At 37.7% G+C, this 23,243-nt stretch overlaps 1 protein-coding gene across 3 annotated transcripts in view; it reads right to left on the minus strand.

The window, feature by feature from the left end:
- Positions 1-23,243, minus strand: part of ATG10 (autophagy related 10) — a 250,044-nt gene that overhangs the window by 93,553 nt on the left and 133,248 nt on the right. For all 3 annotated transcript variants that reach the window (XR_009518996.1, XM_060009200.1, XM_060009199.1), the window contains exon 5: positions 10,925-11,022. Coding sequence is in view for 2 of the 3 variants with exons in the window: in XM_060009200.1 (XP_059865183.1) it covers positions 10,925-11,022 (98 nt within the window). In the remaining variant the exon portion in view is untranslated. The remainder of the gene's footprint in view (positions 1-10,924; positions 11,023-23,243) is intronic.

A 23,243-nucleotide genomic window follows, 5' to 3' on the forward strand; every position in this document is an offset into this window, starting at 1 on the left:
AAAATAAGTTATTAAAAAATTTTATGCTCAAGTGATAGCACTTTTATTTGAAAATAGTCCAAGATATGTACTAAGATTCATATATTCATAATCATACATAGTCTCTAAACTTTCTTTGTATCTTGCATCAATATTGGAATAGGCAAACCGATATGCCTTTAGAAGACAGGTAGGCAAAGTAAGTGAAATAGGGTATAAGGCGATAGGAAGGGGAAGTGACCATGATTAACTACAGAGCACATAACCAGTCCAAAGGCTTTCAAATTCAAAAAACTTTCCAGGCACTCAAAATACATCTACAGGCTGAATTTGAATGGCAAGTTGCTAATAAGGACCTTTACAGTGTAAATCTACACACATGCAGAACATTACTATAACTCTCCCACACAATTACAACTGAACATCACTCCCTCTCCATCTTCTAAAGGTGGCTTAAGTAGTATCTATAAAGGAGATTATATTTTTATATTTGTAAAATTATCTTCCTAAAATTTAATATAAGAAAAAGGTTTGTCTCTCTTGATAAACTTTCATAACAGAAGGAAAGCAACATATTTAATTGGCTTTCTCTTTTTTGCTATTTCCCTATTTTGTTCTAGAAAGCTCAGATATGTCCCTTAGTCTAGGTTTTCTGTAAAACTGTCTTTTCCCCTCTATCACTTAGTTCTTACTCACTTGCTTTGATCTTTAGAGTATATGTATTAATCTTACATTTGAGTGTATGTATATACACGACTTTAAATATTTTTGAAATTCAGATTGGACAGAGGGAAGTAGAAATTAGTTAATGTACTGAAAAATAACATCAGCATGCAATAAAATAATTGTAATGACTTGCAAACACACTTTATATACTTTGGTAGTATCTCTATTTATTTGCCAAATTTTAAACTTTGAAATATAGACTGCAAATGTAATATGGGGAATTTAACAGCTGACATGGAAAAGAACCAGGTAAACAACAGGTGAAAAGAAAAGGTAAAAGGGATAGGAAACAGAATTTTCTTTAAAGGTGGAATATTGTATTACAGAATATGAATGTGCAGCAACCACTGTGCCAAAAATAAGATAAAACAAATAGCATCTTTCTTAGGAAGCTTATACCCTTACAGATATATGGATAAGCCTGTCTGCAGAGTCCATCTTCCATCCCCTCTGGGTCCTGTGCCTGCCTTTCCACTCCCCCAGGCTTGTCTACCTGCTTCTAGCTGCTGCTTTACAGCCCACCCATCAATAACCTCTTTCTCAAAAACTAGAAATGAGAATATAAATATTCCTCAAACTTGAAGTTTTGGAACTAAGATGTTTATTAAAAATTAAAAATTGATGGGAGGTAATTATCAAAATGAAATGTGTTAAGATGAGTAATATTAAAATTAATTATTAAATATTTTAAATGGTATTTTATTTTCACATTTATAAGCTGCTCCCTTTTTTTTATTCTTAGTTATCTATTTTATACATATTAGTGTATATATGTCAATCCCAATCTCCCAATTCATCCCACCACCACCAACCCCCTTCCCTGCTTTCCCTCCTTGGTGTCCACACATTTGTTCTCTAGATCTATGTCTCTATTTCTTAAACTGCTCCTTTTTTAGGAATAAAAGTTCTAAGGATCAATGAAATGCTGGAAAATTCTTTAAAGAAAGCCCTCATATAAATTCAAGTCATATGCTGAGTCAAAAGTGCAACTTTGATGGCAAAAAGCTAAGCAATAGTCTTCTCAACCAGATATACATATAACAAAAAACATTAACTAACCAGTCTCTTGTTTTTATTGTCTACTGAAATAAATTTCAATTTAAAGAAATAAGACCCAAATATAAATGAATAAGCTGGCTATTATAAGAAATACATTCCTTGTTTAACTATGTATCTTGAACTCTCATTGAAATGGAATAAAATAAAACATTCTAGAAATTAACTTAGTAATCAAAAGCTGGATGAGAAAGTAATATTATATCAATGCCTAAATAGCATTTAGTATGAAGTTAAGATTTTCTAAAACACTCCAGGGTGTAAAGTCAAAAAAATTTTGAGAAAAATTAATTATTTATTCAAAGATAATGAGAAAGAACTTTCATGTACCCCTTAGTATAAGGAAAGTCTGAGGAACAAATAAAACTTACAAAAATGTGTTTTTTACCCCCAAACAAGAAAAGCACAATAGATTGTGAGTGACAGAGGATATTTCTGAATTGATTTTAAAAAAATGAATATGGAGAGTGAAGTACTCTGATGATGTATGGAATCCACAGCATCAACATTCAATAAACATTAAAAGTCATAATGCATGTGCAGATTGACAATCTAAAAATAATTACCAACAAAGGAAAATAGCACTGTCATCATTACCCCAGGATACCAAACAAAGTGACACACAACGAAGCATTCACTCTCCTAAAACAGGGAAGTGTGGTAGAATTACTGAGTACTGTTAAAACATTGGAGGGTTTCTACAAAAAGTCTGCAAGATAGATATAATTACTACAGGATTATAAACCTACCCACTAAGGTGACGAATTAATGTCCAGAATAAATACCTAGAAACTCAGAATCAACAAATTAGTAGCAAATTACAGAGAAAACAATCACATGATGTCTGCAGTCCCATTTAAATAAAACTCTACCGTGAAAGAGCCAGCAGTGGAGCTGGCAGTGATTCTGAAGCAGCAGCAGCAATCCATAGAGGCTTCTTAATTTTCTTGTCATTTAAGAATTAAGCCACTTCCAGTTCACACTGATCCTACCAGGTGCACTAAATTGATGTCATTATGAGCCACCAGGAAATACCCACCGAGACTTACACCAACACTGAGAAGTTTTGTTAAACAGCTGGGTGTTTTAATTGATTTGTATTATTTAAAATAGGAACAGTTAAAAGTCAGTTATCGGATGTTGTGTAAAAGAGATGCCTAGAGACTCTAGGGAGACTGAGTTCAGAAGAAAGCCAATCACTGGAACTTCACTTGAGCACTTAAGATTATTACTAGAGGAAGCACAATTAAATCATCAGTTTATCAGCCATCATTATAAATCACCAGGCAACATATCAAGCTTCATTATTTAAGAATCCTTAACCAGTGACTTCCTGCATCACTGAGAGTCAAAAGCAATCTATCTACCAAAGGGTACCTAAGGAGTTTTAGATTTTTTATTGTGTGTGTGTGTGTCTGTGTGTGTGTGTGTGTGTATGTGTGTGTGTTTGGTTTTTTACCCTGAGAGATTTATCATGGAAATATGAAAACTCACTGAAATTAATTCTCATACCTTTGCATGTTTTAGACATGCTAAAATCTTCACAATGAAATTAGTGGTATTTGGGGCATGCAGAATGTGTATTCAAGGCTCCTCCTGGTCCAGTTCTCTCACAGCACTTGTGTGGGATCACATGGAAAAATAATCATTGAGTTTCTTTCCACTTCTATCCACCCAAACCCATTCATTTACCTGCACTTGGACAGCCTTCCCCAGACATGTAAAATCAGAAAACAAGGTACCTCAAAAGTCTTAGTTTTCCAAATCTAAAGCACACAGTTCAGGTGTTAGAAAGAATATATTTGAAAGGAGATGACACAGGTTGAGTTTTGTATACAACCCTCTCTTACTCTTCCTACCAACTCTATGTAGATGCTGCCATTAATTTTAATGGAAAAATAAGACACGGAGAGTTTTTGTAATTTGCCCAAGGTCATACAGCTAGTAAGTGGTAGTGCCCAAAGTTAAATCCACTCTGTCTGGTGCAGCACCTAGATAAGGACTCTGGAAGGGGACAAGCCTCCTTGGAGAATGCCCAAGCCTGGGCATCAACTTGTCATATCAAAAAGCAAGAAGCCGGGCTTCCCTGGTGGCGCGGTGGTTGAGAGTCCGCCTGCCGATGCAGGAGACACGGGTTCATGCCCCGGTCCGGGAGGATCCCACATGCCGCGGAGCGGCTGGGCCCGTGAGCCATGGCCGCTGAGCCTGTGCGTCCGGAGCCTGTGCTCCGCAATGGGAGAGGCCACAACAGTGAGAGGCCCGCGTACCGCCAAAAAAAAAAAAAAAAGCAAAAAGCCATCAAAGCTACTTGAGTTGTATCAAAATAACTCAGGAGCCAACTTAGAGACTTACATTGGCCATGGAAATTCCCTGGCAGTCCAGTGGTTAGGACTCAGCACTTTCACTGCTGTGGGCCTGGGTTCGATCACTGGTTGGGGAACTAAGATTCCACGAGCCACACAGCCCAGCCCAAAAAAAGAGAGAGACTTACACTGGCCAAAGATGAGACAAACCAAGCATCAATAAAGGTAATCACTACAATGAATTGAAATACATAAAACATTTATATCCATGACTCCATAAAAAAAACTTTCTTGGTCACCTTTGGAGGATGCTAGAGAACCAACTCATTATCTTGAAAGCTAGAACATAAAGAGAAAGAATCAAGCATTTATCCTGCTTTTTCTATACAAAGCACACCTCAAGTAACTAAGCTGGTTAGGGAAACTCTGTCATTACAGAAGTAGTCCAGCTAATAAATAACGAATGATAGAATTAGAACATTACCATTTTGCAACCCCTCTAATGAATTAATGGGTCTAGGCAATAATCATCAATGGCTGCTAACATCACAAAAAAAGAGCAAAAACCAAATATTATGTACCTCCTTATAAAAGTACCCAGAATCACCAAGGAAGTATTCTTGCCCTAAAATACTAAACCTGAATCTGATCAAGCTTCCAGATCTAACTAGGAGTGTATATAAAAAATAGGGAGGAACATAGTAAACACACCACAGAGATACAATAAAAAAAAATCCAGACTACAAATACTACAGGACAAACAACCTTTTTTCTTTAACAAAACCTACAAGAAAAAAAGAAAGGAATGAGAATTTTAGTTTCAAAAGTCTTGAGATGTTAACCATGTTAATGTATAAACCTTATTTGGATCCTGATTCAAAGAAACTACTTAAAAAAAGAAGAGGAAGGAAGGGAGGGAGGAAAGGAGAGAGGAAAGAAGGAAAGAAGAAAGAAGGAAGGAAGGAAGGAGGGAGGGAGGGAGGAAGGAAGGGAGGAAAGAGGAAACAATTGGGGAAATTCAAACATTTGCTTATTTAATGATATTAAGAAATTATTAACAACTTTAGTTGTGATAACAGAATTGTGGTTATGTTTTTTAAGAATCCTTACCTTTTTAAAATAAACTTTTTTATTTTGAGATAAATGTGGATTCACACACAGCTGTAACAAATGATACAAAGAGATCACTCATACCCTTCACTCAGTGCCCCCAGCGGTAACATCTTGCAAAACTATAGTATATTATCACAACCAAGACACTGACATTGATACAGTCGGATACAGAACATTTCCACTGTCACAAGCTTCCCTTGTTGCCTTTTATAACAACACCCACTTTCCTCCTACTCACAACCTCTGAAAACTGCAATTTATTCTCCAATCTATAATCTCCTCATTTCAAAAATGTTAGCTAAATGGAATCATATACTAGACAAACGTTGGGGATTGACTTTTTGCACTCAATAATTCTCTGGAGATTCATCCAGGTTGTTAAGCGTATCAATAGTTGGTTCCTTTGTATTGCTGAGTAGTATCGTGCTAAGGAAGTACCACCGTTTGTTTAACCATGCTCCTAAAGGACTTCAGAGTTGTTTCCATTTGGGCTATTATGAATAAAGCTGCTTTAAACATCTCTGTAGAGCACTTATCTTTTATTCACTTTTATTTTTTATTGGAGTATAATTGCTTTACAATGTTGTGTTAGATTCTGCTGTACAGCAAAGTGAATCAGCTCTATGTATACCTACATCCCCTCCCTCTTGGACCTCCCTCCCACCCACCCCACCCCTAGTGCCACCCATCTAGGTCATCACAGAGCACGGAGCTGAGCTCCCTGTGCTATACAGCAGGTTCCCACTAGCTATCTATTTTACACATGGAAGTATATATATGTCAATCGTAATCTCCCAATTTGTCCCACCCTCCCCTTCCACCTCTGTGTCCATATGTCCATTCTCTACGTCTGTGTCTCTATTCCTGCCCTGGAAATAGGTTCATCTGTACCATTTTCCTATATTCCACATATATGCGTTATTATACGATATTATACGTTTTTCTCTTTCTGACTTACTTCACTCTGTATGACAGACTCTAGGTCCATCCACATCTCTACAAATGACCCAATTTCATTCCTTTTTATGGCTGAGTAATATTCCATTGTATATATATACCACATATTCTTTATCCATTCACCTGTCATTGGACATTTAGGTTGCTTCTATGTCCTGGCTACTGTAAATAGTGCTGTAATGAACATTGGGGTACATGACTCTTTTTGAATTATGGTATTCTCAGGGTATACGCCCAGTAGTGGGATTGCTGGGTCATATGGTAGTTCTGTTTTTAGTTTTTTAAGGATCCTCCATACTGTTCTCCATAGTGGCTGTATCAATTCACATTTCCACCAAGAGTGCAAGAGGTTTCCCTTCTCTCCACATCCTCTCCAGCATTTATTGTTTGTAGATTTTTTGATGATGGCCATTATGACCAGTGTGAGGTGATACCTCATTATAGTTTTGACTTGCATTTCTCTAATAATTAGTGATGCTGAGCATCTTTTCATGTGCCTCTTGGCCATCTGTAAGTCTTCTTTGGAGAAATGTCTGTTTAGGTTTTCCACCCATTTTTTTTGATTGCGTTGTTTGTTTTTTTGATATTGAGCCCTTATCTTTTAAAGATACATACTTAAATACTTATGGATGAGAATGGATGAGATAATATGATGTCTAGGATTTACTACCAAAAAATTCCAGATTGGGTGAGATACCAAAATAATAAGATTGGTCATTAGTTTGCAAGTACACTATACTATTACCTCTACTTTTGTATTATGTTTGTAATTTTCCATATAAAGTTAAAAAAAGGAGACGGTAAGAAAAAATTACTTATCTGATACACTTATCTGAAGATATGTGTATTTACACATATCTTTGAGTAAAATTGAAAGTATGATTTCTTATCCTCTAATTTTAACTCATGCCAAGATTACAGGAGTTCTTTACCTAAAACATAGAACCCACACCTTCCAGTGATTATTATTGTAACATTCACTGTACCAAATTTAGGCAGATCGAACCTAGGCATCTGTTCACTTTCTCCTTCTGGAAGTTCTTTATTAGGCTGCAGGGCTGAGATAATAGGTAGTCCGTAATGTTGGACAAAAGCAGGTAAGTAATCACCATAGTCAAATGTATGAGATTCATGAGTGGCTTGTCTTCAAAACAGAGAGTTCATATCTGACATGAATAGGTCCTTATCATCAAGACAAATGCTGAGAGAACAGAAGTGTGATTATTAAAGATGAAGAGCAATAAACTATATGAGCACAGTCAAGCCTGAAAATGAAGTGAAACGCATGTTATATTATGCAAAGGCTACTTTTGTTTTTAAGCCACTCTGGAGGACAGGATATTATTATCATGTTCAGTCTGCAACCTAATGGTTCTTTAAAATAATCCTGCAAAATGGTGTCTACTATTTGATGCTACCAATATTCTATCAGCTCATTCTTCCCCAGTGCTGTATCACACCCTCCCCTTCACAGCACTGAGGACACCCTATTTTTTCTCCACATGGAGCCTTACAAAATCGAGGACACACTCTCTCAAAGATCTCAAGCAAAGAACAGCACATAAATAGCAACCCATTAACTAAACTGGGATTAAAAGCTAAGACCTCCAAAGTAAATATTCATAATGACTTTCAAATGCCAAGTTAGTACAATGACAACAAATGAGTTTCCCTTGCTAGGTCTTCAATGCCTGGACATACACTGTGATGAGCAGTTCTAAAGCTTAAACAAAGTGTGTTATCAAAAGTGGGGATACAAGATCAATCCCAATAAGACAAATCCCAAAGGAACATCTAAATGTTATAGTTATGTTGTACTTTGGTTATATCAAATATCCCTCCCAATAAGTGGGCCTCATACTTGGTATTGAGATCGTAATGCTTATTGTGATAGGATTTGATCATTACTACCATGTTTTGACAAGTAGGAAAAAGATGATCTGCTAACAGGCTGTCTGTATGATGCTTAAATGCCTGGAAACTAAAAGATACTAGTCAATTTCATTAAAAACTATCAACATACAGATTTGTTCATGTGGTTGGTTTAGCAACTTAGGAATTCCATCAATGGAATGAAATCTATTGGCAACATCATATTAGGTAACTAAGAAAATATGGTTGACCTCAAAATCTTGTTCATATGTCACAAACCGGAACGGAGACATGTGGAATTAAAACCCAAATGACATAGACCACGTGGAATTGTGCTATAGCACAATTAATAATAGCGATGCTAGTGACAGAAAAAAGAAGAAAATAAGATTCGGGCTCAGGTGCACAATGTTAAACGTGATTGAGAAGGAGCAGAGAAAAAAGGCCCTGAAGTTAAATACATATATATTTTTGGATGCTCCCTTCCTCTATCCTTTGCCGTCTTCCTTGACTCTCACAACCAAAGATTTTCTGGGTCCTGTGGATTCTGACTCTACATTTTTGGACAGTTTGTGGTCACTTACAAGACACTGGAAGTTGAAACGCTTAGCATTTACCTTGACATACTTAAAGGTTAATCTAAAACACTATGCATAAAATAAAATGCTCTTGCCAAAAATCTTTATGATGGATTTGCTTATATATCTCATTATATTATCCTTCTTCATAGCAACCACTGATTCCTGGTCTACAGAAATGGCATTTCAGAGGGGGCCATTTTTGTAAGCAGAAGTAGTTTCCGAGAAAAGGAACATATGAAAGAACGAGGGGGATATATAAAGATAGAACAAAGGCAACAGGGAAAGCATGAAACCTGGAAAGAATTCCAAGAACAAACTGCACAAAATGGGCTTGGGGAAGTGAATAGCCATGATTGGCAGGAGCTGAAACTGTGTAGCATGCAGGCGTAGGAAAAAAGCTTGAAAGGGCTGGTGGGACCCAGGGAATGGCAGCCACTGGAACGCCAGCAAGGCATTTAGACCACATACCATAGCCCCTTGGACAGCTATTGCAAGTTTGCACATGGGTAAGATAAGAGCAGCATTGTTAGGAAAAATTGACTAGAAGGAAGGAGCAGGGAGGAAAGGAGCAGAAGACCAAAGTAGGAGGTTTTACTAATTGTTCCAGATGAGGCAACAGGGCTTGAACTAGGAAGGTGACAGTAGGAAGAGAAAGAAAAGGATTAATTTGAGGGGCAGTGTGATTCATATACTTAAAAACTAGTTTTGTCCTCAATTAAAACCTAGAAAATGGTCATTTGCAGTCATTGCCAAAGAACTACTTATGAGATGCTAAGGATTCTTAAGTTGATTGGGAGGTAAACTGTCATTATTGTGATCAAACACGTAAGAGGGCATAAAAATTCTAATGGCTGAGGGCTTCCCTGGTGGCGCAGTGGTTGAGAGTCTGTCTGCCGATGCAGGGGACATGGGTTCATGCCATGGTCCGGGAGGATCCCACACGCCGCGCAGCGGCTGGGCCCGTGAGCCATGGCCACTGAGCCTGCGCGTCCGGAGCCTGTGCTCCACAATGGGAGAGGACACAACAGTGAGAGGCCCACGTACCGAAAAAAAAAAAAAAAAAATTCTATTGGTGGCTGATAAAGTTATTATTATTATTTTTTTTCTTTTGCTGTACGCAGGCCTCTCACTGTTGTGGCTTCTCCCGGTGCGGAGCACAGGCTCCGGACGCGCAAGCTCAGCGGCCATGGCTCACAGGCCCAGCCGCTCCGCGGCATGTGGGATCTTCCCAGACCGGGGCACGAACCCGTGTCCCCTGCATCGGCAGGCGGACTCTCAACCACTGCGCCACCACGGAAGCCCGATAAAGTTATTTTTAAAGGAAGCTTTGATTAAACTTAACAGAGGCTGGGAAAAAAATAAGATTTTTGATATAAGTAAAAATTATTTTTAAAGAGAACATGATTGGTTGAAAGGTGATGAGTATTTTTAAATTTCTAAAATAATTAACTACTGATTTTAGCAGGGCAGTAATAATGACTTATATGATTGACAAATCTATTTTTCTTTACTTTTGCAAATCTATTTTTTTTTTTTTTTTTTTTTTTGCAGTACGCAGGCCTCTCACTGCTGTGGCCTCTCCCATTGCGGAGCACAGGCTCCGGACGCGCAGGCCCAGTGGCCATGGCTCACGAGCCCAGCCGCTCCACGGCATGTGGGATCCTCCCTGACCGGGGCACGAACCCGCATCCCCTACATCGGCAGGTGGACTCTCAACCACTGCGCCACCAGGGAAGCCCGCAAATCTATTTTTTATATCTACTTTTGTAGATCTATTTTCTCAACTTTTTCAGATCACTATTGCAAATTTATTATTAATCAAAAGTTAATTGTTTTGCAAATGCACTTATTAGTAAAATTCTGAAGCATTATAGGTGACACAAGCTAAATCATCTATTTCTTGGTGTATATGCCAACTTTGTTTCTATTCTCATTTACTTAATACATTTTTATTTAATACCTACTGTATGATAAATACTGTGCTGGTGCTGGGTATACAGTGAAGAGGGAAAAAAAAAACCAGGGTCTACCCACATGGGAGTACACAGTATAATGGAAAAGACAGACATTAAATTTTTTTCAAAAAATCCAAATCGATAATTTAAACCTGTAAGATGCACTATGAAGGAAAATTACAGGGTGCTATGAGGGCTTATAACAGATAGGCTAAACCAAGCCTGGATCTGGGAAGATGTATTAAAGGAAACTGTCTTTGAACTGAAATCTGTAAGGAAGTAGAGGAGTGAAACAGGAAAAAAAAAAGTAGGAGAGAGAACTAGAAGAAAAGACGAGCAGAGGGAAAGAATCACATGTAATACAATGAAAATACTCTCTAACCTGTTGGGTAATAGTGTCCCACGGTCCATGCAGCAGCCGAGTCTTATAGCACTCATGAACTCCTTCCCATATGTCCTTCAGAGCTAAAGGGCTTCCATCTGTGAAAGTGCATGGTAAAGACTGCCAGTTAGTAATCCATTTGACACAATGGTGCTTGATGTCTGTCTAAAACTACTGAAAGAATATTATGATTTTAAAAAAATCTTTACTAGTACACACACTATTTATATACCAAAAGAGTGCTATATGAATTACTATTTTCTTCCTGAGGGAAATGTAAACATTCAATCTTGTCCCCTTTGTAACCATCTAACAGTTAAATTATCTGCTCATTTATTGCCTCTAGGAATTTTTACAAAATAAATAAGATCCAAACGTGTTTTAGAGAACTGATAAATAGAAGCATCGGCAAAGGACCAGGTAGATTCACATATTCACAAGGGTGTACTATAGATACCTCTGAAGTCTTAATACTTCCTCTAATCCTTAAATCAGAGACCATACACATGCATCTTTCACCCTTTTGTTGGTTGAATATCTGTAATGTTCAAATAACTCTGTTGGGTACCATGGGGAATAGAGAGGAGGAAAGCACACAGTTTCTCCTAGTAAGGAGTATTTCCTTACTAGGGAAATTATGACAAGCATATCAGTAAATATTGATACTAAAATCCTAGGTAGAATGGTCAATGCCAGAGGAAAGCTGCAGTTCTCTGAGAGTCCAGAGGAGGGAGACATTAACACCCACTGTTTGTGGCAGGTGGAGAAGGGATCTTAGGGGTGGAGGGACTTGAGAAGGACTTGGCATGAAGAGATCAGTAAGAGCTTTAGTGAACAATAAACCTCCTTTTCTCTGAGCAACTTCGATTATTCACCTATATTCGTAATCACCCAAATAATGTATTTTACGAAGAATACTATGACACAAGGTAAGTAAAGTGGAGAAATAGACATCTAGGTTCAGAAAAGAAAGCAGAAAGAGGGAATTACCTAAGGACTTTAAAACCACACACTGTTGAAAAGAAGGTGGTCTTAAATTAGAATTTAGTGCTACTTGGCCCATTTAGAGCTAACCAAGTCCTCAAGACCTATGGGTGTGCTCTTTTCTTTAGGTAAGTAGACAACGTCATTTAAAAAAGACTCATCAGCATATTAGATCCAAAGAAGTATTTGGTCATCAGGTACAACAAAACTTGGAGAAATAATCTACTCAAAAACCCCCCAAACCAAAAGGTATTGCATTCAGACTTATGGAGTACAAGTAAAGATGTGGGGTGTAGGAGAAGAGCACGAAATTTGAAGTCCGGGCTGAGCGTGAATCCTAGTATTGGCACTTATCCTGTACGTGACTGCAAGGTATTTTGCTTCTTTTTTTTTTTTTTAATTGAAATATAGTTGATTTACTATTTTGCTTTTAACTTTACCTGAAAAAATGAGGATAATAATCCTTTTCAAATCGTGTTCCTGGGACTCCCCTGGTGGTCCAGGGGTTAAGAATCTGCCTTCCAATGCAAGGGACGCGGGTTCGATCCCTCATCAGGAAACTAAGATCCCACATGCCGCAGGGCAACTATGCCCACGTGCCGCAACTAAGAGAGACCGACGCAGCCAAAAAAAAAAAAAAATCCTGCTCTTGTGAACAGTTTATATCAGTGAACACACCAGGACTGTGTCACGTACATAACAAGAGTTCAATATATATTAGGTATCTCCTCCTAGCCCCCATTGCACCATTCCAGTAATTCTCATACCTTAAAGCTAAAAGGTTCATTTATAGACCATTATTTCTTAGAATTTTCTCACGTTGCTATACCACGCACATTGTGTTTGATACAGTAATATACTAATACCATAGGCAGGGCATTTCTCATGTTTGACCTGAAAAGTTGAACTTTTCTCAACCTTTATTTTCAATAAATAGCAATAGAATATTTTGATACATTTTCAATAAGTATCTTCATCTTGGCATTTATCTGGTGGCAGGAAACCATTATCTTGTGATAAATTGTTTTATTCCATTGACATTTCCATGTCTGTAAAATGAACAAGATTTATTCATCCAATTAACATTTGAATGTCATGTTTAGCTACAAGTTTAAAACAAGCTGCCTTCAATATCTGTGTTATATTATTTTCTGAACACATTTACAGAATAGGGCCAAACTTTAATCTCAAGCACTACACATCTTCAAAATATGCACATACACGTACGTGTGTGTGTGTGTGTGTGTGTGTGTGTATTGATGTTGGAAGAGGGGAATAGCATCTTAGGGACGTCAGTGTCAAATAGCAAACCAAATAATCAAATTATTAAAAGGTGACATGCTTTTAAAATAATTTTCAGGTGTCAAAGTTAAAAGAAATCAAGTTGTAGGATAATAAAATATTATAGCTGGTACAATTACTAATTTTATAGATAAGGCAACCAAGGTCTTGGGAAATATACATCTGCCAAAATCATGGCACCAGCTCATGACTGCACTGGAGCTGGAATCTCAGGACTCACAGTTCAGTGCTCCTCCTGCTATTCCGTGCTGCCTCTGAGGGTGAAGACTGCATCTGTCCTTTCACCACAGCAGCCCTGCTGTGCAGTTCTAAGCCTCACTCACACACTGTAAATGCTTTATATATATTTACTGAATAAATGACAAGTGAAAGGATGCTTTCCTTAACTTTATTTCCTCTAAGACAGGGAAAGGCTTTGCATACCTAGAGAAGAAAGCTGGGTTTAAAATCTGGTAATCAGTAATGATCTCAATTTTATTCCTTAAAATATTTCAGCTAAAGATCTAAGGATGGAGTAAATGGTTTGGCTATTACCACTGTCAAAACCCTGCACACCCTGCTGGAAACATTCATACAAAATGCAATAATCAGCAGCCTAGCAACAATGTGGAGAGACCCAAAACAAATGTTATAGGATATTTTCATCAGATTTGACGCTAGAATTAAGGGTATGTGTCATAAGTTTTCAGGCAACACGTAATTTAGAGAAAAAAATTTAACACCTTAAATATAAGAATTAAAAAATGACCTGGTTAGCTCAGAATAAGAGACAATCACAAGGAATAAAAAATAAGTTCAAAACATAGAAAGATGCATGATACTCTTTTATGTATGTCTATAAGAGTGCTACCTGCTTGCTACAAAGAGAAGAGTGTTTTTTAAGTGAATGGATGTGATTGGATTCTCTAATGTGTTTAGAAAACTGTTTAAAAACACACATATTAATGATGATCAAATGAGTGCTTGCACAAGTTACTTTGACAAGAGTGTCAGTCTCTCCAGTTTCTGCCAACCATTTACACTACGGAAGATCTGGGTAATATAGCTTTGTCTCTCACATACAGATATGACAATAATGATTTAATGAAGTATGATGTGGATTCTTTTCCCTAAGCCCTCATCACCAGTTTGCCTAGTCATAGCTCACACCTTCAAGAGCAAAAACATACAAAAGTTAGTTCTGTGATCTTGTATTCAAAGACAAAAAATGCTGACCTGATCAGCAATATCTTCAAAACCATGACATATTCAATTGACATGCAAAATATATTCAAATATGACTGTATTACAAAAGCAAAATGGAGGCTTCACATATCCCACTGAAATCACTGAAATGAGATAGTCAAATATATTTTTTATATCACATCATAAAACCTTAAATATGGCAGAAACATGAAGAATTTTGTGATTTTGAATCTATCTATCTATTTATGAAAACTGAAGACCCAAAACTTAAAATTAAAATGTGGATATACACTATTGATACTATGTATAAAATACATAAAATACAACTGATGGGAACATACAGTAAAGCACAGGAACTCTGCTTAATGCACTGTGGTGTCCTAAACGGGAGGGAAATCCACAGGGCAGGGTATATATGCATATGTATGGCTGATTCATTTTGCTGTGCAGTAGGAGCTAACACAACATTGTAAAGCAACTATACTCCAATAAAAATTAATAAAAATTAAATTAAAATGTGGACATAAACAAATACTTGGTTAAACTCATGAAACATTATTTTGTGCCTTCATGTTCAGCTGAAGTTATCTTCAATCAAGAACTTTAAGCCCTGTTTATAGGGTCTATTTTTTCCGTCTGGCCTCAGTCAGAGGAGACATAAGCATACTCAATCAACAACTCCCTAGTTTCAGACCTAAGATATTCGATAGCACCAATTTCAACATGCTTAGAAATCTCATTAATCACACTGAAGCTGAGAAGCTCAGTAAAATCCCTTGCATACTTGAAAAACAGAAGTAGAAGCTGAAATAATTTCAGCAGCAACCTACAAAGTGAGCATGGTAAATTAAGGTCATTTGTTTCACAAGTGTTTATTGAGTGCCTACTATGTGCTTCTATCACCTGGAATGATAATACACATTTGAGCTAAAGGAATATTCTCCCAGCAACCTATAATAAAATGTCAATGACAAAAGAGGCAGAGACATTGGATGAAAAATAGAATAATTAAAAAGTACAATCTTTAGCAACTGCCAGTAGCATTTAATTTAACATTTTCATATAAAATCTCTCAATTGAATAATAACCTACATGTCAAGTAATCTATATATTACTCAAAATGTTCAGCTTTCTAAATTAAATTTCTCAGGGCTATTAGTTTTCATGAATCAAATAACAGCATGAGATATTTCACTAGCACTACCTAACGCTAGTGCAAGCATGCTGAAGTCACCTTTAACCTGCGGTGCATGCTTTCACTAAAATTTCATAACTCCTAAAAAGAAGATTAGCGAGAGTATAAATTATTTAGAGTAAATGTAAGAATAATGTTCTGAATGTGGTCACTAGAAATAAAAAGGAAAGGGTGGATTTTTCACAATGAAATATGTCATTACTCAATATATTGTCTTCAAGGGAGCTTTGAAGTCTATAAAAATTCATGTCACACTCCACAGTAAGGCAGAGATGATGCTCCATCAAACGGGAAAATTCATTTTTGCTTCAGTGAGAAAATTATATTGTGATATGAAATGAGTGTTAATTGTTCATGTACATTCACATCAGCTACTACGCTGGCTAATTCTGTAATTTTTATTTATTCCTACATACATTTTTTGCATTTTGAGTATTAACCTCAAGAAACCTGAATGAAAATTCCAAAAGTATAGATTATGGCAACTTCTCTTTAATGTTTCTTAAATTTTGGTTACTGCATTGCGCAGTAAAATAAAAAGGCTAAAGAGTTTGTCTTAACTCCATAGTTTTCTATGTAGCCTTGAATAAATAAACCATTTAACCCCGCTGAGCACTCAGTTTGTATGACTGTACTTGAGGAGAGTAACAGTTCCTATCTTACAGTGTTATTGTGAGGGCCAAGACACAGAACTCAGCCAGCATTACTGGAAGGTACTACATGCCAAGCCCCACTTTATGTATTAGCTCACAAACCTTAAAACTCTATAAAGTAGGTATTATTATTATTATCTCATTTTTTAGATGATGAAAGAAAGGAAACAAAAAGTTCAGTAACTTCCACAAGGTCACATAGTAATTAGCAGAGTGAGGAATCAGAACCAAGGCATTCCAGCTCCAGACTCTGCATTCTGACCAGTACCCAGGAGCTCTTTGTAAACTATAAAGTGATGCACACATATTAGTTGTGGTGTTGTTGGGTTTTTTTTTTTTTTGCGGTACGTGGGCCTCTCACTGTTGTGGCCTCTCCCGGTGCGGAGCACAGGCTCCGGACGCGCAGGCTCAGCGGCCATGGCTCACAGGCCCAGCCGCTCCGCGGCATGTGGGATCTTCCTGGACCGGGGCACGAACCCGTGTCCCCAGCATCAGCAGGCGGACTCTCAACCACTGCGCCACCAGGGAAGCCCCTGTGGTGTTGTTTTTGTTGTCACTAGTAGTCTCTACCAGCATTGCCTAACCTAGGAGTATCTAGAATTTTGCCTTTCCTAGGTTTCTTAGTAGGCCAGGCCTGCCCTTTCCCTCATCAATGCATGGACAAATCCCAAGTCCAACCAGGGCCTCTCTTGATCCCTCCAGCTCAAGGTAATCTCTGCCCTCTGAGGCCTGGGGGTAATTTTCCCCCCAGCTTTATTGAGATATAATGGATTCATAGCATTGTGTAAGTTTAAGGTGTACAATATGATGATTTGATATATGTATATACTGGGAAATGGTTACCACGATAAAGTTAGTTAACACATCCATCCCCTCACATATTTACCATTTGTGTGTGTATATATGTGTTAATGTGGTTAGAACATTTAAAATGTACTCTCTTAGTAACTCTCAAGTATAAATACAGTATTGTTAACTGTAGTCACCATGCTGTACATTAGACTCCCAGAACTTATTCATCTTATATCTGAAAATCTGTACCCTTTAGCCAACATGTACTCATTTCTCCCACCCCCGCCCCCACCCACCCACCCAACCTCTGTCAACCACTAACCTATTCTCTGCCTGGTGACAATTTTTACCTCTCTTATGGCCCTTAACATATTCTACTTGTTACAGTGAATTTCAAACCTGTCTTGTTTCCCTCAGTAGACTGTAAGCTCCTTGAGGGCATCAATCATCTCTGATTCCTTTATTCATCTATGCATTCCAGAAACATTTTCATGTCTTGTGCATAAATATTTTCCAATGCTTGGATAGATGGATGTTCAATATTATTTCTAGAGCAATTAGCACAATTATTACTAAGAATAAAGACTGAACAATCATGATTAAAAATTCATTGATTAAAAGCTTTTCATTTATGTAAAACACTCATATAAATCTATAGTGTTAAGTAGATGAAGATAGAGTGAATATTTGATTTTTCAGCATCCCAACATAGTTCCTACTTGGGAGATAAATTCCAAAATAAGTGGTAGGCAGAACCCCATTCCATACCACTAAAGCCAAAGAGAGGCAGACATCTTAACACTTTTGCCTTCAGTTGACTCTACAATCTACCCTTCCAATAAATCCTTTTCTGCTTATCATGGGAAGGTTCAATTATTTGCAACTAAGTATATGCTAACCTAACTAATACACCCCAGATAAATGGTTTGTAAGTCTTGCTTAATATTTATCAATTTTCAAAATTATCATCCCCAATGTTTTAAATGTCATATATTTGTCTAGTAATTTTGAGTGGAAAATAAATGTAAGACATCTTTCAGTTACATGAGAAAGCTTATGTATGTTGCAATCCATCTTTATGAGAAATATGCCCAACAGCACAAAGAGGAGTAATTTGGGGGTCACCTTAAACTGTCCACAAACTGTGTTAAGAACTTACAATAATGCAGGTGATGCTATATCCTCTCATTTAAATTAAACACTTAACCTAGTAGAAGTACACACAAGACCTTCTTGAAGAATCTCTGAATCAGAAAATGTCCCAAGGGAAGCAAAACTGGGTCTACAAGGTACCCGAGACACCAACTCTGAGATACAGCTATTCATCAGAACTCTGAAGACCACATCACCAGATGAATATCTACATTAGGTCTGCTGGTTCTAAAGCAGAATGCACTCTACTTTCAATCCTACCCAAAGTGTTCTGAGGTTTGGATTCCAACCTCTTGCTCTGGCACACCAGTACTCAGCATTTTGGACTCCTGGCTTTCTTCCAATCTCAGTACCCCACAGAACATGGACCTGTTAACACCTGCAGCAGCACCCTGACTATCCATCCAACTTGATCTCCTTCCCATGATCACCTTCTCAGCACAGCACCTAATATATGGACTTAACGAACTCTGCTTTGGTGACTTTAAAGGAGGAGAAAACCAATATACTAGTCTCCAGTTACGCAGTGATTTTCCTCAGCATATTTTTAAAATAGGCTAATGAGTTTTTGTGCTGTGCACACAGTGGGCACTCATGTACGTTTTAATGGATGTTTCAAACAGGGCTTGTTTTGTCAAGAGTAAGCAAAGAAATGTTTCTTCTTTATGGTCCACAACACATTTATTTGTCCAGGAAAGCTAAAGTATAGTCCCTTATTGGTAAGAAAATAAATTTGTCTGCCTTTTCATGTCCTCTTCCTGTCCTCTGAATTCATGTAAAATCTGTTGCTTTTTGTGTATGTGATGCTTTGTACTAACACAGGTTTGAATAAACCTTTTAGCTAATTAGGTGTCCCTGTAGTTTTGTTGCACCTTTTCTTTAATACATTTTAAAATTAGGGTTTGACTTTTCAATAGGATTCTATCCCCATCATGTGTTCTAACCCAGCATCCTACTTGTACCCTAATTCCCCATAATGTTTCAAACATTTACCTGGTTCAACAAATAATTCTCATTAAATTCCCTCTATTATTTAAACTTTTCCGTTTGAATATATTTATATTAGTTAAATAATTTTTCATTATTTTTATTAATAATTTTCACTGTTTGCTCTTCAAATTTCATTTCAACCCCTAGAATCTCTTTTTAATGCACTAAAATTCATGTTCCATTGCATTATTATGACTTTGGCTAGACCTATGGTTTATTTAAATATAAGTGGCATATACAAACTTCCTTAAAGCTTCTCTACTACCAAATAAGACTAAATTGTCTGCCAAGTCATTTTCTGTTTCCTGGTCATTATAATAATTAACTAGAATCATTTTTGCTTTAATCTTTAAGTACCCCTCTAATCCACCTTTCTTTCCTGTTCAACAGGCAGCCTTCACTCTCACTCTATTTTCCCTGAAAATATGTTCCTTCCAGTTCATTCTAAGAGACTATTAAAATTTTTTTTTAAATATTTCTAACAACTATACCAAAAAAAGCCAAATTCCTTTTCCTAAATTTCACTCTTCATAATTTCTTCTCATCCTTCATCAATTCTCTCTCTGCTCTACTCGGTCATACTTCCTGCTCTAGAAAACCCCTCCTTTGATCCCATTCACTTTTGCTCAACCTCTTTCACCCTTTCATTATATCCTCCAACCCCATCCCATCCATTATCTCTTCCATAATTTTACCTCAACATATCTTTCCAACCATTTCTTCTACAATTTGGAATAGAGGTTTTCCTCAAACCAGCCTCTCATTGTTCCCCAAATACGCCATGCTTTCCAGCCCTACAGCTTGGCACTCACCTGTCTCCCCCTTATCCAGTGCTTTTCCCAGTCTCTTCAGAAAAGCCAACCTGTTATGTTCCCTTGAAAATTGTTGGGCAGAGCTATGAATATTTTACTTTTATTCTCCAACTTCCTCCAACCCCCATCTTTCCTGTTTTCCTGTCATTTACTTCTATATGGTCCAAAGACTCCCTCCTGTTCCACACCAGGGACAAGCCTCTTCCTCCTCCTCCCTGATGATGTATATACTATTCTAATTCCAACCTTTTCATTATTCTTCCTTTGAGCTGGGCTTTATCTTGGTTTGGTCATGCTGCCTTTAAGAAGGAATTATTCTCTGGCTATTTCTCTTGCCCTGTTTCTCCATGAGCATCATTCAAGCATATAACAAGTGGATAAATCTTCTACGTTAAATATCTGGGTTACATCTTTAATTCTATACTCTTACTCCCTGGGCCAATAATAGAATGGATCTCCAGAAAGAACAGACATTCAGTTGCTGAATGGAAGAAATGTTGTTTCCTTCCCTATTCAAAAGCAGCCCTTCTAACTAATTAAAGAAATATGTCAGAACCGTTCCCAAGAAGAACCCATATGTCAGCACCAAAGAATTAAATATTTTGAAAATGAGAAGAACCACTTGGCCTATTTTTCAATAGAGATCGCAAACAAAGGAAAGGAAGAGAGACAGGGAAGAAATTAATCAGAATTCAAGCTGAAATAAATATAGAAATCTCTAGTTGTAATGAAAGGTAAAACTAGGTAAGCTTAGGAGTCTGGTGAAGCCCAAAGCCATTATGTATATTTCTAAGGTTTACACCACATTTCTAACACTTACCATCAGCTTTTGACCAAGTCAAGCCCTCAAAAGGGAACACTGGGACATAAAAAGGTGCTGGAATGATGAGCAGCAGTTAGAAGCCTTTCGCACACTACAAATAATTCTTTAACGCGGTGTGCTTCAAAAATAGCTGGGGGAGGGCTTCCCTGGTGGCGCAGTAGTTAAGAATCCACCTGCCAATGCAGGGCACACGGGTTTGAGCCCTGGTCTGGGAAGATCCCACATGCTGCGGAGCAACTAAGCCCGTTCGCCACAACTACTGAGCCCGCGCACCTAGAGCCTGTGCTCCGCAACAAGAGAAGCCACCGCAATGAGAAGCCCGAGCACCGCAACGAAGAGTAGCCCCCACTCTACGCAGCTAAAAAAAAGCCCACATGCAGCAACGAAGACCCAACGCAGCCAAAAATAAATAAATAAATAAATTTATTTTAAAAAATAATAGTGGGGGAGAAAAAAAGGTGGGCCCTTGAAGACAAGAGTGCTTTGTGAGAATGGACTTCATAGACTACAGAGCACTGTCTGAATGTAGGCTATTTATTAGTACTTGAGAGAAGTGCAATTACCTCTCACCCACTGCTGGGTAGCAAATGGTATTAAGCGTGCCCCACCACCTCTCCTAAACCTAAAATGGCAAGAGTGGTTAGGGAAAAAAGAGTGCTGGGAAGGACTTATTTCTTCTCTTAAATTCATGTTAAACCCTAGGGAACGGAGTTCCCGTATGGCCAAGTAGTAGAAATGTTTCTGCGTATGCCCAGAAACAGAATGCTGTCTCACCTTAGCTGTCTGCCTTCAAGGATCAAATAAAAATATGTGTTTATAGAAGTGGAAGGGCTGCCCACCTAGCTTAGATGCTCACCTTTGAGTCCTCAGGACTTTCTATTTTCCTTAGTCAAGCATTCCTGTTGTCTCTGGGAAGCACCAGACTAAAGAGTAAAGATATATAGATGGTTTAGGTTCTGAGTTTCCTGGAGACAACAGCATTACTCCCTTCCATATAACTCATCAGAAAAGTTCAAATAAGGCACCATCACAAGGGCTATATGCAAAGATGGCTATATTTCCATCTTTGGGCTATATGCAAAAATGGTTAGAAATTCCTGCTCACTGTTTCATTCAATAAATACTTGTTGATACTGTGGGTATAAAAATGAGTAAGACAGGGCTTCCCTGGTGGCGCAGTGGTTGAGGGTCCGCCTGCCGATGCAGGGGACACGGGTTCGTGCCCGGTCCGGGAGGATCCCACATGCCGCGGAGTGGCTGGGCCCGTGAGCCATGGCTGGCCACTGAGCCTGCGCGTCTGGAGCCTGTGCTCCGCAACGGGAGAGGCCACAGCAGCGAGAGGCCCGCGTACAGCAAAAAAAAAAAAAAAAAAAAAAAAATGAGTAAGACAAAGAATACATATGTCATATATGTATTACACACACACACACAGAGCTATGAATAAAGTTTATAACTTTGTAGATTGTAAATACTCACTATTAATTTCCTTCCTCCCTCTTTTTACCTTAAACCCCTATCTTCTAGCTTACCATTTTATAGGGGACAAGTAAACACATATTTTTCTGATATTGTGCAACATGATATATAATATAATGTGATATGATATGACATGGGGGTGACAACAGTAAGTGGCATGTAAGCTGACTCTTAGGCAGTAGTTGGCCTGGTGGACACTGGACATATCAAGGAATAAGAGGTAATCACAGTCCAATGATATGCATTTCAAGAAACAGAATAAAGATTTCCTCTGGCATCTAAGCCAGTCGATAAAAGAAAAGGTAATGTCAATTTAAATGGGAATTACTTACCACTTTCTTTACCTAAAAAAAGAGGTACTGAAATAAAATTTAGAGCAAAGCAGAGAAACTAATTTTTACTGAGTCAAATGCAAAAAAAAAAAAATCCTAAATATCTGTCAAAAACAAGGCTAAGTGAACTATTTTTGAAGCAACAAAAAAAGACCCCTGAGCAAGAAATTTTATAGCCATCCTTTTTCTAGGTCGGAACTCTCTTAGAATGAGACAAAGAAAAATCTGGACCTGGAATAAGAGGAAGATGTTAGGAATCCATTCACCACACTGACAGAGATTTGTTTAAGAGATGAAGGGCCAGAGTAATCACGTAACAAATAAAGAGGGAATGGACTGAGGGGAAAGAAGGAAAAATTCTGACACCAGAGTAAAGGCCGATACATTTTTAGAATACTCATTAGGTTAAGTTAGGTAGAAAAGAGAAAAGAAATTATTAGACTATGATAAAGGAAAGAACCATTTTTCATGTTTCTTCACAGGAAAACATTCAGTATGCTTTAAAAAAATTAAATGTGGTATTTTAATGTACCTGGAAAACCACTAAGTGAATTCCGGAATTAAAAAATTCCTAATGCTCATTCTATAGAACACAGAGTAGGGAGGGTGGAGAACAAGAAATG

The sequence above is a fragment of the Delphinus delphis genome, chromosome 3 (assembly GCF_949987515.2).
Source record: "Delphinus delphis chromosome 3, mDelDel1.2, whole genome shotgun sequence".
Lineage (NCBI taxonomy): Eukaryota > Metazoa > Chordata > Mammalia > Artiodactyla > Delphinidae > Delphinus > Delphinus delphis.